At 33.5% G+C, this 15589-nt stretch overlaps 1 protein-coding gene and 4 non-coding genes across 5 annotated transcripts; all 5 read right to left on the bottom strand.

Moving 5' to 3' along the window:
- Nucleotides 1-6537: 6537 nt before the first annotated feature.
- LOC110640194 (60S ribosomal protein L38) lies at nucleotides 6538-10181 on the bottom strand. Its single transcript, XM_021791411.2, has 3 exons — nucleotides 10026-10181; nucleotides 7012-7195; nucleotides 6538-6724 (listed from the first exon to the last, which is right to left on the bottom strand). The coding sequence occupies exons 1-3, from the start codon at nucleotides 10026-10028 to the stop codon at nucleotides 6702-6704; spliced, it is 210 nt and encodes a 69-aa protein (XP_021647103.1). The 5' UTR covers nucleotides 10029-10181; the 3' UTR covers nucleotides 6538-6701.
- LOC131181036 (small nucleolar RNA SNORD25) lies at nucleotides 7920-8008 on the bottom strand. The gene has a single exon (XR_009149663.1). It is a non-coding gene; the product is annotated as a small nucleolar RNA SNORD25 (small nucleolar RNA).
- LOC131181285 (small nucleolar RNA snoR136) lies at nucleotides 8258-8398 on the bottom strand. Its single transcript, XR_009149911.1, has one exon. It is a non-coding gene; the product is annotated as a small nucleolar RNA snoR136 (small nucleolar RNA).
- Nucleotides 8465-8547, bottom strand: LOC131181035 (small nucleolar RNA SNORD25). Its single transcript, XR_009149662.1, has one exon. It is a non-coding gene; the product is annotated as a small nucleolar RNA SNORD25 (small nucleolar RNA).
- Nucleotides 9009-9099, bottom strand: LOC131181037 (small nucleolar RNA SNORD25). Its single transcript, XR_009149664.1, has one exon. It is a non-coding gene; the product is annotated as a small nucleolar RNA SNORD25 (small nucleolar RNA).
- Nucleotides 10182-15589: the final 5408 nt, after the last annotated feature.

Here is a 15589-nt window from a genome sequence, read left to right as displayed (position 1 = left end):
TTGTTTGCGAGATGCTCAGGATATAAGGTTAAGTAGAGAAACACTACAAAGCCCATTATGGATTTCCTATCATCCTTGTCACATGCCCAATCAGAATCAGTATAGATATGTAACTGTTGCATTGGAGAACGACGAAGAAGGAAACCATGGTGTTGTGTGGCTTTCAGATATCTAAGGATGCATTTGAGAGCCACCCAATGAGCAGTAGTCGGTGAGTGGAGGAATTGTGACACCTGGTGGACCAAAAAAGAAATGTCTAGTCTGGTTAACATCAAGTATTGTAAGCCACCAACCATTGTCCTATATAAACCTGGATCAGGTGCTGGTTTGCCACTGTTGCTTGTTAATTTTTCCAGTGCTACAGCAGGCATTGAAATAGAATTGCAAGAAGACATTTAGGCCTTGTTTAATAGTTCATCAATATATTTAGCCCGAGATAGATGGAGCCCATGAGCAGTTTGATGAACCTTAATTCCCAAAAAGAAATCAGGAGGCTCAAGATCACAAAGCATAATTTCTTTACCCAGCGAAACAATCAATTATTGAAGAATAAGATCATTACTCCTAGTAATAATTAAATCATCCACATATACTAGACAGAACATGTGAATACCATTGTGACTGTAATGTAACAGAGATGAGTCAACAGCTAAGACTGTAAAGCCTTGGTATGTTAAAATAGAAATTAATTTCTTGTACCATTGCCTGGGTGCATGGTGTAAACCATACAATGAACGCTTTAATTGGCAGACATAATTAGATTTTCCTTTGTCAATAAATCCAGGTGGCTGCTCCATAAAAATTGGTGTGTCAATGTCGCCATGTAAGAAAGCGTTTGATACATCTAATTGATGAATTGACCAAGAATGTGAGACTTCAAGAGAAAGTATCAATCTGATAGTTGCTAGCTTGACAACTAGCAAAAAAGTTTCCTAGAAATTAACACCTGGTCGTTGCGTGTACCCCTTGATGACAAGTCTTGCTTTAAATTTATCTAGGGATCCATATGCCTTTTGTTTAATTCTAAATATCCATTTGCATCCAATGACGTTTTGTGCCGCTTCCCTCGGGACTAAATCCCATGTATTAGTCTTGAATAAGGCATTAATTTCTATTTCCATAGCCTTACACCATTCTCTGTGAGCAAGTGCTTTTATGTAGCAAGTGGGAACTTCAAATGGATATGTTTGGACATGATATGTCTTGGGCTTTAATGATCCAGTTTGGGCGTTAGTGACCATTTTGTGGATGCGTGCATGTGCCTTAGGCTGCTCATTCGGTGGATCCAAGTCAATTATTGGAGAGGAAGTAGCAAGCGGGCTTGGTGGACTAGATGGCAAGGATGAAGGGCTGCATGGTTCATTGCTTGGAGAATTGGGACATGGCTGTGAAGTGTTAATTGTGGGCCCACATTGCAGCTCATTTTGTGGCAGTGACGTGTTGATGTTGCGCGACACAATAGCTTTTGGGTGGGGACCCAAAATTCCATCACCATGCAGTTGTGCAATAAGAGGTGGAAACGACAATATAGTGGACGACAGTGAGAAACAGTGGACTTTAGAGCTTGGGACTATTGTTTCGCAAATGGAAATTCCTGCTCATAAAAAATAACATGTCGGGAGATGAAGGTCTTATGAGTAGATATGTCAAGACATATGTATCCCTTGTGTAATTTAGAGTATCCTAAAAATACACATATAGTAGAACTCACATCCAACTTGTTCTTAGAATAAGGCCTTAATCATGGGTAACATAGAGCCCCAAAAACTCTAAGATCATTGTAATTGGGCTTAATTTTGAATAAAATTTCATATGGTGTGCAAGGTTTAGTGTGGACAGAGGGGACACGATTCATAGTGTACATTACGGTTTCAAATGCATAGGTCCAATATTTAAGCGGAACACTAGCATGATGTAAAAGAGCCGCCCAACTTCTATAATCTATCTATGTTTTCTTTCTGCACATCCATTTTGCTCTGGTGTGTATGGACATTAGACCCGTTGAGAAATCCCACTTTCTTGTAGGTATTTAGTTAAGGCTTGGTATTCCCTACCCTAATTTGCTTGAAATTTTTTAATTGGCAAAAAAATATATTTTTTCACTAATTTGCGAAATTGATGAAACATAGACAGAATATTAGATTTATGTTTCAAAAAATAAACCTTAGAGTAATGACTGAAGTGATCATAGAACACGACATAATACAGATAGCCATCAATGGATGGAACCAGAGAGGGGCTCCAAACATCTGAAGAAATTAATTCTAATGGTTATGTAACAACTGTGTTTGACTTAGCAAAAGACAGTTTATGCATTTTGCTGAGATTATAAGCATGACATGGAATATGATCATTTTTATTGATAAAGGACAATTTATTGGAAGATAAAACATGAGAAGCTGTGCGGTCATTGACATGACCTAGACACTAATGCTAGGTTTTAAATTCGACAGAATTGACTTGCGGTGATACTGGAGGAACCAATTAGAGTGGTAAAGAGTATAGTCCGTCTTTACTCTAACTATGGTAGAGAAGCTGATTCACGCGGATATCCTTAATAACAAAGAAAACAGCAAATAATTCGACAAAGACATTATTGTTAGATGTCAAAGCATGAACAGATAACATATTTTTATGAATGTTAGGAGCCAAAAAAATGTTATCAAAATAAAAATAAAAAAAAACATTATTAGCAGATATAAGTGAATGACCAGAATTATTGATTGAAATATTTTACCATTGCCAATTATTAGCGTCTCACTGCCAGGAAAAGGTTAAGGGTGAGAAATATTTCCATTTGCAAAGGTAATGTGATAATTAGCTCCTGAGTCCACTGTCCACATTTGAGGCTGTTGAGTAGAAGAGGCTGCATAATATGACTGGGGTCCACGTGATGGTTGAAGTTGCTATCCCATACTCGGCTGTTGAGAATTGGAGAATTGATTCTTTGGGGAAGGGCATTGTCGAGCTATGTGCCCTTGTTCTTGCAGTTATGACATATGAGAGGCCTACCAAATGCACTGTTACGGTTATTCATGGCTTTGCCACGTGCTTGTGAAGTTGCTTGGGCAGGAAAAGATGTTGCTATTTAAGCTATTGGAAGGATGTTGGCCACAACTGATTCTGTATCACTTTTCAACTGAGTTTCCTCACTCAGTAACAACATGTATAACTCATCAAAACTGATGGACGCATTTCTTGCTTCAATTGCCCTTGCAAATGGACGATATTCACTACTTAGTCCATCAAGGATGTCACTGACCAGGGAGTCTTCAGTTACTGGTGCTATCAACACAGCTAATTGATCAAAAAGAGTTTTCGCTCTCCTCATATACGAATCAATGGAGTCTGTTCCCTTTTTCAGATGCTTCATTTGTTTTCTCTTGCATGCGTGTTCCAGATGAAAAAATGGTCTCGGATTTCGTCCATGCATCCTTTGCCATAGCTGAACCAACAACTTGAGGTAATAGCTGTTCTGAAATTGAGGCAAATAACCAGGTCAAAACAAGCTAGTCTTGACAATACCAGCGTTGGTAGTCGGGGTTCAGTTGTCCATCAGCCGGCGTTTTAGCTGGTGCTAAAGAAGAAGAAGAAATGTGAGATGCCAAATTAAATCCGTTCAACAAAGGAAGAATTTCTCCCTTTCAGAGGAGATAGTTAGAGGACGTTAGTTTCACAGATAAAAGCTGAGAAACATTTGGGATAAGAGAAGAGGAGGTGTTTGATGCCATTGAAGGCAATTAAGGGCTCTGATACCATATAAGATTTTGATGGAACTAAGTTTTCCATTATTATTGTTGGTAATATATACAACTGAGATATCTCTATCTGATCTAGGTTGTTACCAAATATATGGGCAGGTACAACAAATCAGGAGAAGATACAATAGGACTCTAAGTGACAAACTCTAGTTACCGTTACAATTTCCTCTAAATTATGGTGGACGGGCCAATTGGAGAAAGGCTCCATGGAGGAGCTGGCACGTATTCCCGGTTTATGTTATTATCTTTGGAATGGGCGGAATGAGGGTCATCCATTTTCTTCTCAAGAAATTGCTTGCCTTGCTGGTTTACCACAGGTAGTATAATCAGATCGAGAGATTGGACCTGAAGGACTTGTACAACCAGCTCCAACGTTTAATGCTCATTGGCTTTCGCCACCGTAAGCATTTGTGAAGATGAATAGTGAAACAGGAGTGGTTGGTTCAAGTATGGTGAGTTTGGGGGTGGTTTTCCAGAATGAAGATGGTTTGATTATGGCATCTGCTTCTAAAATTATTCGAGGGAATTGGTCACCAGACATTTCAGAAGCTTTGGCTATCTCCTATGGATTACATTTATTTGTGGAGCTTGGTTTCAACAAATTATTGGTAGAGTCTGATTGTTTGAAAATCACAGAGATGTTGAACCATCAAAATTATCCTTCGAATGCTTTGGGCAATATTCTTCTAGGTGATCTTGATTTTTCTCAACAACTGGACAACTATTTGTGGATCTTAGTAAATCGTTCTGCCAACTGTGTGGCTCATGCTTTGACCAAGATTCATGCTACTGCAGAGTGGAAACAAGTGTGGATTGAAGAAGTGCCTAGCTGTATTGTTCCATTCGTTTCTCATGATGTTCAATTTCTCTTATTTTTAATGAAAGTTTGTTTATTATTTAAAAAAAAAAAAAAAGAACTATTCTGATGATAGACGGAAATAAAGATCAATATGTAATTTTTGATATATTTCAAGAATTAATTTATAATTTTTTTATTTTTTTAAATGAAATGCAATCTTTTTATTACATTCTTGTTTTTTTCTAAGAAAATAAAAACAGGTATGGAAATGGGTTTTGTTTGAAAAATGATATATATGACTAGAACTAGTTTATATAAATAAATAACTAATTATAAAATTATTTTATAATAAATTTTTTAAATTTTTATATATTATTTTTTAAATAAATAAAATTTAAATATTTTATAAAATTATTAAAATTTTAAAATATAAATTATGAATAAAATTTTTTCTATGTAGAATATTAATTAAATATATAAAATTAAAAGTGTTTAAATATTTTTAAATAATAATAATAACACGAATTTAAGTAATTAAATATAAATTTTAATCATAAATTTAAATAGGATGATCTTAATAGATATTGTAAATATCTTTTTGACAAATGGGCATTTCATGATTATCCCATTAGCAAAAGTAGGACAAATTATTAGTGTCTTTCACTTTCATCTGGTTTGGTAATTTTTTTAATATTAAAATATCTTAATGCATCTGCAAATAGGTCCATAAAAAACGGTGACAAATCCATAATTAGAATTTCTAGAAAAAGAAAAAATGTGTCCAAAAATAAAAAAATTATATAAGTGCTGTTTGATATTAAATTTTAAAATTTTAAATTATTTTTTAAATAAAAATATTATTATAATTATGATTAAAAAAATAATTTTAAAAAAATAATTTTATTATTTTAATATTTTTATAATTAAAATTAATCAAAATTAATTTTTAATTATTTTTAATTAATTATATATCCATCTATTATTTGTTAATAATTTCATATCCAATGCTGATATCATTAGTAATATTATATAATTTCTCGTTCCAAAAGCTAAACTTGAGATTTATGCTGAAAAATAATCAATTAACAACCTGTTTGGTACTGTATTCTAAAGGCTTAAATTATTTTTTAAAATAAAAGTATAATTTTAGATATTATTTAAAAGATAATTTAAAAAAATTATTTTATTAATTTAATATTTTTATCATTAAATTTATCAAAATAAAATTTAATTATTTTTTAATATTCTCTTAATGCGAAACAGTCCTTAATTCATTTCTATAGAATCAAATAAGTGAAAACTGTTTATCTAATCTGAAACTGTTTGATTCTGAATTTCAGTTTCAACATATATAATAACAATTTGACTCCTTTTTAGTATTTAAAATTTTACAAATTTAATTAATTTATTTTTAATGAACTTTTGTGTTCGCAATGAATTTAAAAATAAAAATTAAACATAATTATATAAAATTTTAATTAATATTTTTTATAAATAATTTATTTCAAATGAAGCAAAATAAATTTTGTTCGAGGGAAAGTCCTAAGTTTTAACTTGTTTAATTGATTATTATTTAAAACTTTTAATTCATTCACTTCCTAAAGTAAATCACTTACCCAGTTAGATCTTGATACAGATGTGAGAGCTAAGGATCTAACAGACAAACCAGATAATTCGATAATGCTGACAAGATCACGACCTCCCATTATCTTTCTCCCTTTGATAAAATGATGAAATCATTAGAAGTTTAAGAAGGAAAATTCATTTTGAGGGCAGGAAAATCTCTCATTCCTGCCATCTGAACTCTGCGAATGGAATCTCAGAAACTGGAGATCTATGACCGTAGTCAGAAAAGTCATTGTAAATGGAAAAGCAAAGCAATACAAATCTGTCTTGGCAGTTCTTTCAAAGCAGCAAAAGAAAAATTCAGTTCAACCATCCAAGAATTAGACAAAAGAGAGCATATAGAAGCTTCAATAACAGAACAATGCAAGTTTTATATTCCATTAACAAACAAGCATCCACCATGAAATAATCCAATAGCAAGCCAAAATCCACAAGTATTTCAATCATAAAAATTGAATTTGACAAAGCTGAAATTCTTTTTCATCTCCTAAAAACTAATCGACAACTATCATCGTTCACAGATCTTGCACGCTCAAACCTGGAACCAGAAAACAGACCGACTCAATTAGATGGAAGAACCAGTTAAAGTCATCAGTCATCCTTTTCTTTTACCATTCTAGAATATGAAATCAAACCCAAAAACACGATAGTTGCCTTTAAATAACCCAACATTTCTGTATTAGATATATATATTTTCTTAATGCAGATATTAGAATGCGCCTACACATTTGTTTTTATTGCATACACTTCATTTTTGTTGTGACTGCACAGGGGTGGTTGTAGTAAAATGCCTAGGCACAAAAGAGATGGGATTTGAAAATTAACCTGGAGGAAGAGACTGCTTCAACTTGTCAGCCTTCTCAGAGTCAAATACACAAAGGGTGTAGAGGTACTTGGAGCAGCGGACCTTGAACTTGACTACATCCTTGCTCCTCTTGATCTTCACAGAGCGTGCATCTTTCCTTCTCGCAGTGAGAAGGAAATCCTTAATCTCGTGAATTTGCTTGGGCTGTGTAAAAAAACAAAAAGAACAGGTACACTTAGCAGCAAAAGAAAGCAAAGGAAATGCAAATTATAACATATATCAACAAATAGACGCAGCTTTTCATACTACATGGCAAAACCAAGATATTCCATAAAGAAAGGCTCAGGATATTGCCAAATAAACATGTGAACTCACAAGCTCACACACTGGAACCAAAAGATATTTATCAAATAGTAACTTGCAATGCAGAAACACAGATGACAAGAGTTTGACACTTGGGACAAGAATGAATACACTTACAAACAATCCATTAACAAAATCCTAATTATGGGAGCTTAAAGCAGCCACCAAAGAGAAGAAAAGGCCTATTCCTAGTTCATTAAGAACATTACAACACTGAAAGTCACAACACCCTCATATAACAAGAGAAGTTTACAATGGTTAACTGAATATTCTGAACCTCTACAAGCAAATTGTTTATCAAATAAAATATAAAATAATTCTACTAATTAAACTTATTTAGGAAAAAGTGCAAAAGGTAACAAGAAAATGTAGTTCCCAAACACAATGCAACATGCAATGTGGCCTTGGATAGCGAGGGAGTCAACTTTCTAGGCTTTACAAATAGCAGCATTAACTAATTAAACTTGAGTGCAAAGCTACATTAAACATTCAAGTGAAGCCTTTGCAGTTTACACAGAAATTAAAAGGCAAAAAATAAAGAAAAAAATTTGAGATCACTGTATCAAGGAACTCAGTCCCTTAGATGTTCTTAAAAGAGTTGCAATCATTAGCGCAAATCATTACAGGTTTGTAGTAGGACTCATCACTGCACCATTTAATGTTAATTAAAATAAGATAGAGAATGAAGTTAAAATATAGTCACTGTTGTGCACTACTGTTAAACAAAGAGAAAGCTGAGGGAAAGAGACGAAAAAAGTAACACAATTCTTAACCTCTACAAGCAAATTGTTTATCAAAATATCATTTGAAAAATAATTACTCCAATTTCCCATTTATGGACATGTTCAAAGTCAAAAACCAACATAATTTGTTTATATACATGTTTATAGAAATGGTAAGAGGAAATATAGTTTCCCGACGTCCAAATGCAACATGTATTGCAGACTTGGATAGCGAGGGAAACAACTTTTTAGGCTTCATTAATAGCAGCATTAACTAATTGAACTTAGTGTAAAGCTGTAAGCTTACAATAAACAAAGCCCACATAGTTTTAATTGAAATTTCAAAGCGAAAACAAAGAAAAACAAAAATTTTGAGAAAAATGTATTAGAGAACTCAGTCCCTTAGATGTTCTTAAAGTTGCGATCATTACCGCAAATCATTACAGGTCTGTAGGACTCATCATTGCTCTGTTTGATATTCCATAAACTAAGAAAAAAAGAAAGAGGTGGAAATATAGATGCTTTGGAGTTGAACATTGTCAGATCAACAAAAATAAAGAGCACAGGGAGAGATTTAAAAAAGCAACACCAATAAATTACTTAACCTCTAATAGTATATAGTTTATCAGAATATCATCTGAAAATAATTCCTCCAATTACCCATTTATGAACCTATACCATATAGACATACCAATTTAAATAAAATTATATTTATAAAAACTAATTGAAATGGTAACAAGAAAATGTATTTTCCTGATGTCAAATTTAATATAAATAAAGCCTTGGAGAGCAAAGGAAACAAAATTTTAGTCTTCAGTGATAGAAGTATTAAATAATTGAACTTAGCGTAAAACTGCAAGCTTGAAATAAATAATCAGATGGGGCATTAACGATTTACCCAAAAATCTCAATGCATAAAGAAAAATGTATTTTGGAACTCAGCCCCTTAGATGTTGATGTTCTAAAAGATTTGCGATCATTTTGGCAAATCATTACAGGTCGGTAGGACTCATCACTGCTCCATTCAATTTCAAAGAAATAAGACACAAATTGAAATCTAGTTGCTCCAGTTTTGTGACTCCCCATTCAACAAAGAGAGATCTGCAGGAGAGATTTTATAGAAGCAACACAAACACTATTGCTTCAAGGGAACGAGTCAAGAGGGAATTGATCAAAATCCACACTGACCAGATAGTGAAGCATTCATAGCCTACATTCAGTAAAATTAAATGGCAAATAAAGAAAATCAGCCCCACAGAGGGTGCTTGGTGCCCCTCTTTTTTATAGGAGACTAGTGGAGAGATCAAAGTATAAATATGGGGATTCTATATCGTCAAACTTCAAAACCTATACTCCTTATTGACTACTACAATACCCTCAACTTACAAGCTTCAGTAGTTCACTGTTCTGTTAATGTTCTCAAGCTATGGGACATCAGTCTGCCTAATGAGTCTCTAGAGTAAGGGTTGTCTAAGGTGGCAATTGGTCTTAGGATCTCCAACTTAATATTTCCAAGCATTATGCTTGCTTACCATAAATAATATAAAACTTAAAAGTTCTTCTCTTATTAGAAAATAACATCAAATGGACTACTTAAAAGACTATCAATCTCCACCTGTTCAGATTACAGTTTTCTTTCAACAAATTAATAACCCACCACAAATGTCTAGGAAATGAGATCTTCTACAAAAATCAACCATACCGTCATATTCAAGTGGACCAAAACTCCACTATTAACTATTAAAAAGGAGGAAAATCCATTGCACATCAAAAACGCTCAAAACAAAAACACCCCAGATGGCTACATTCAGACAACATTCAAAAACACACATAATCCCTGAATTAAGAGAGCCATTTTCATGCATATGCATTTAAGCACAACTCAGAGTCAAACCAACAAATAAATTACAAGTAAAAATACAATAACAAAGTAGATAAGAAAAGTATACCATTTTGAGTTAGGGTTTAGATAACTCGGGCGTTACAGTGAAGTGAGGAAGCCTCAAACCCTGGCTGCACATATATAGCGGTTAATCCCATCAACTACTAAACCCTAGAAAATTTTAATGTCCATTGTTGCCCTTTTTGCCCCAATGAATCTGCTTTTATTACGGCAGAGTCTGTATTATTATGCGGGTGAACAGATTTTGAGCTGACCCATTACGATTTGGGCTTTTGAAGTTTGGGAAAGATGACCCATTGGGTTTGGCCATATCCGCCTTTGAGTAAGATATGCTGGGCTTCGAGCTCAGCAGAAACATTTGATTCTGATTGAGGTCCTTTAAACATGGAAAGATGAAAGAGAAAAAAAAATAGCTAAATTCGTTTATAGAAGTATGAAGTCTCGAATTTTAATATAAACAGAATTAATAAAAAAAAAAGAGTGCAGCGATTTTCTTTTATCCTCTTTCTTATAAGTTAAAATTGATTACATCTAAATTAAAGTTAAAAAAAAAAAATAACTCTTGGAAGATAGAATTATTTTATTTTCTATTGTCTTACCATTTTTATAATTAATATAATGTGACTCCTTTATCATTAATATATTTTTTTATTTTAATTAAAATTTCCCTTCCTATAATAAATCATTTTCTTCTCCTTTCTCACTTCCTTAGCTAAAAATTGAATAATTTCTTCTTCTCTCCTTTTAAAAATGTTTCTCTCCCCTCCCCTCCTCACCTTATTGCTATGCTTAGTATAAATAAATTTTACCATGTTAAGAAAATAATGACTCACAATTAAAGACGTGATTTAGCGTAAATTTACTCTATAAATAAATATTCTATTATAAAAAAATAATTATAAACACTAAATATTTTTCTCTCACATAAATCATTCAAACGCTCAAACTCAATTACGTCTAAAATCTCACAAAAGGTTTAAAGAAAGCTCTCTCTAATATTCTCTCTCACAAAATTGGGCTACCACAAATGAAGATTCCATCTCCTTTATATAGGCAAAAAAAGTCTACTTACAATTGCAAGCCAAAGTCGACAATTTAATTTTTCAATATCAAAATACAGTAATTCATTAGGTGTACTACGGGAGCATGTTACATCTTACAATGAGTAGGGTGTGACATGTTTTAATGGTATCAGAGAGAAGGTTTTAAAGTAAATTTTGAACTGTGAATTTGAAATATTTTTCGATAAGTACAACTGCTCGAATATTTCATACATATAGTATATTTACATCGTAAATATGAACTAATGGGGAAAAATCTCCTTGTGTTGGTTGTATAGGAAATAGAAAAAAAAAATCCTGTGAATAGATATGGACAAGTGGAATAAAATGGTAGAGCAGTCTGATACAGCTAACGTACAAGGAGAGGCCCCAGTTTCGCAGAGCTTTGGAGGTCCAACTACACCAGTCCCTCCTATACAAATTACTGCACAAACGGCTCGTGAGATGGCCATGTTCTTTTCAAAGAAATGGTCGATAATCTGACCAGGCCCAAGTACAAACCCAACCCCCTCAAGAGCAGCATGAAAAAGAGAAAAGTGGGAAACCCATCGGTTAAAGTTCGAGTAGTAATTTGGGAAAGAGAAAAGATTTTGAGGGACCCCAAGCTCCTAAGTATGACAGAGGCGGATCTTCAGGGCGAAAGCAATCAAGAACCATTCGTCAAAGAACTAGAAGTTCCAACCCTATCTGTATTTGTGATGGTTGTGGAAAATTTCACAGGGCTTTTGCCATAGGGTCACTGGAGGCTACTTCAATTGTGGTGGACTCGGATATTTTGCCCAAGATTGTACTAGCGCACGTCGATTTATGCCACATACTACACCAGAAGAATTAGTCCAAGGTTCTGAATTTAGAGGCTCATTAATAGTTAATAGGGGCAGAGGTAGAAGTAAAGACAACACTTCGGGTAATCCTAGCACAATGGACCAACCCGAGCAGAGGAATACACTAGAAAGAGGGAACGCCATGCATCGAGGGGAAAAAGTAGAGACTTCAGATATAGTTACCGGTACGTTCTTAACTTTTGAAAGGAATAATTATGTACTATTTGATTCCGACTTTACTTATTTATATGCTAATGCTAAAATTATATGTTCTACTGCCATTCCCTTACATGGAGATAAATTTTAACGTGTTAGTAATTAGTCTTTTAGGATAAGAATTACGATAATAAGCATGATTGAAATTAATTTTGAAAAAGTTTCTAGTGAGATACATCTCCTAGATTACGATAAATTATAAAGTTAATTAATAAGCCTAATTAGGTAAGGCAAGAGGACCTAAAAGTAAGTTATAGTAATATAGCTACCTTAGATGCGGGGTAAGGGTATTACTGCTAATAGATGTCAGTGCATACCATAATCAAAATAAGTTTAAGATATTAGTGGATTTGAAAGAAATAAGACATAGGGAAGTTTGATCTATTGGGATGTATCATAGTAACTATGCAATATTCTTGATGTTTGTGCTATAGGCTGCAGATTACAGTACTGACTTGAGATTTATTGTGTAGAGCTACGTACTACCCAATAGTACATAAGGATGAGAATAGTTATAAATGATTTTCGCTCTGGTACAAATATACCAGAATAGAGTTTTATTACTATAACTGAGTTTGAAAATCCTAATTCAGAATTTAAAACTCTATAATTAGAATATCAAAAGATCATGGTTGCAAGGTAGTGAGAGTTAAAGACTCCGTTACCCTAGCATGAATTACAGTACATTAAGAATTGTTATGGGACTAGAGATTTTAGCATGGTAAAAATTTAAAAATAACACCTATAGGGCTAAGTCATTTAGTCTCTGATATGGGGTTTATAGTTATTTTGGTATTGCAATGGATCTTTTGCTCAAAGTTTAGTAAGGAACAGTATTCTATTTGTGTAGCAGTAAGACACAAAATATAATTTTGTTCCCCTAGAAGAGACAGGATGCTATGGATGACAATTATAACTTATAAAACAATTAAGAAATGATATTCTACTGATAATAGTAATTCAATAGGAACTAGTTGGCTAGGTATTCTTTAGGAAGAGCACAATTTTATTGTGCGGATCATAAGGATTAGATTAGAATTCAAGCGAAACTTTTGAATAGCATGGTAAACAGGAGAGTCCGGTAGACTCCCTTCTTAAGATTAAAGAATTGTTTATGGTTGAGAAAAAAAAAAGGGTAATGATCGCAAACCAGCGGAAAATAAGCTATGGAATATTGATAGATAAAAGAGTTGTGGAAGTAAAAATTAAAATAGTTAGTGCGAATGTAAAAAAGAAACGTTATGAATATTAGTTAAAGTGTTTACTAGAATGGTCAGAGGACCAAATTAAAGTAATATTGAAATATAGTGGATTTATTAGGGATGATAAGAGGTGCTAAATCATGACTCGACAGTTAAGTTAAGGAAGAAGATAAGATTGAGGAATAAAATAATTACAGTTAAGCTGGGGAGAAAAAAAAAAGACTACAAAGGAAAATAATTGCTAAAACAACAGCAAGAAAAGACTAAAATATTCTAAACTAAACTGAAGGTTGCATCAAATGATCAAGAGATTTGATAAGAAAATAGTAAAACTAAGTTCTCACCCATAGGATCGTACGAGGTCCTAGAAAGAGTGGATCCACTAGCACACAGATTTGCTCACCTCTAAAATTGAAATGAATTTGAATCTAACTTATGACAGAAGCTCATAAGAAACTTGGTACACGAGGTGAGCAACCGATGAGTAAATAGTATTGATTAAATTGCTAAGGAACCATCATTCAGGCCAGGAAGCTACTTAGGAGCGTGAATAGGACATGAGAAGACAGCACCCACAACTATTCAGAGACTGATACCAGGTAAAATTTTGAGGACGAAATTATTTTAAGGGAGAGAGAATTGTAACACCCCTATTTGCATAGCCTGGTATATGTTACTGTTCTAGTGACCGGTGTCGGTCCGGACAATTAAGGGGATTAGAGCCACACTTAAGATAACTAGATAAGCCCTGAACACAAATAATTAGTAATTATCTGTCGACACCATATTTTGGTCGATCCCTAGAATCAATAAAAATCTTTCTTGAGCAAATCATAATCACGCCTCCCCCTCCTTTGATAGGCGGTCACATCATGATCTCTCCTCACAAAGACAAGATCAACCAACTTAAAATTTTAATAACTGTAAAAAAAGATCGGAGGAGGTTTCTTATCCTCTCCCGTCACTCAATAAAATCACTTCTAGTATTGTCAATTAGTTAAGTATAAATAAGAAAAATAGAACATAAGAAGTTAAATGAGCCGAGAGTCACAGCGATGGGTGACCTTCTCGGGAAGGATTGCGAAGTCGATTTAAACTAAAATTTCGAACCGTAAAATGTGACGTCGCGGTCCTTAAGACTATTGCGAACACAGTGAAAAGGAGAAAATTATGAAAAAGAATTGTTAAGCCAGTCAAATAATTAGGCCAGGGAGCCGGAAGAAATATTGAATTATTTGCAAACTGAGTTGAACCGATGAGGGGCAATTTGGTCAATTGACCCCGAGAGCTGACTCCTGACCTAATTGTCAAATAAAATCAGAGAAAATAAAATTTCGAAATCGAAAATTAAATTAAAGAACTAGGAAAAATAAATAAAAAAAAAGAGAGGAAAATGGAAAAGTAAAAAGTGATGACATCATGCATGACCTCATGCATGATGTAATAAATATATAATTAATAAATTTAATTAATTTGATTTTATGGTCTTCCATAAGACTAAAAACATAAAAGAAATGAAAAAAAAAAAAACAAAAAGAGTTATCTTCAACCCAAGTGCCGTCCTCCCTCTCTCAACTCTCCCTCTCCACAAACTCCATTAAAGCTCATTTTTGAGCTTGTATATTACAAGATTTCACCATAGAAAAGTAAGCCACCATAGTTAAAGCTTGTCCAGGCAACTTGAAAAGAAGTTTGAGCGAGGAAAGAAAAAAGAAAAAGGAAGGAATTGAGGAAGAGGAAACTCCAAGTTGAGGTAAGCATTAGATTGAAATTTAATGTTTAAATTTATATGATTTGAGTTACTTTAGCTTAGAATTTCAATTTAAAATGAAAAGAAAATTATTGTTGAGGGACCATATGTGAATTCGGCCAGCATTAAATCTAGGTTGAAATGAGTGATTTTGATGCAAATTATGAAGTAGTTAAGTGTGATTGAATGTATAAATACTAAATATGCATTTAATATTCAATAAATGTAACAAATTGGTGAATTAGGGTTTGGACCTAGGGTTGTGGAAGGCAAAAATGTGAGAATTGGTTAAATGGTGTGTTTGACCTTGTTTGAGATGAAAAATGGTTATTTGTGACCAATTGAGATGTGTTGAAAGTGTTAAAAGTGAGTTTAAATTCGGATTGAATATGGTCATTCTGCAGGCAGTAGGACCAAGGTCCCTTTCAGGGATCAAAACTGAAAATTTACAAGTCTAATTGGTGTTAGGCCAATTGGGAATGAAAATAGACACAAAATGGAACATTTTTCATTTAGGAATTATGCCCAAAAAGTGACCAAAACATAGTGAACAAATT

Source organism: Hevea brasiliensis, chromosome 6, assembly GCF_030052815.1.
Source record: "Hevea brasiliensis isolate MT/VB/25A 57/8 chromosome 6, ASM3005281v1, whole genome shotgun sequence".
Taxonomy (NCBI): domain Eukaryota; kingdom Viridiplantae; phylum Streptophyta; class Magnoliopsida; order Malpighiales; family Euphorbiaceae; genus Hevea; species Hevea brasiliensis.
Note: the sequence above shows the minus strand (reverse complement) of the source record. Positions and strands in the feature narration are given on the sequence as shown.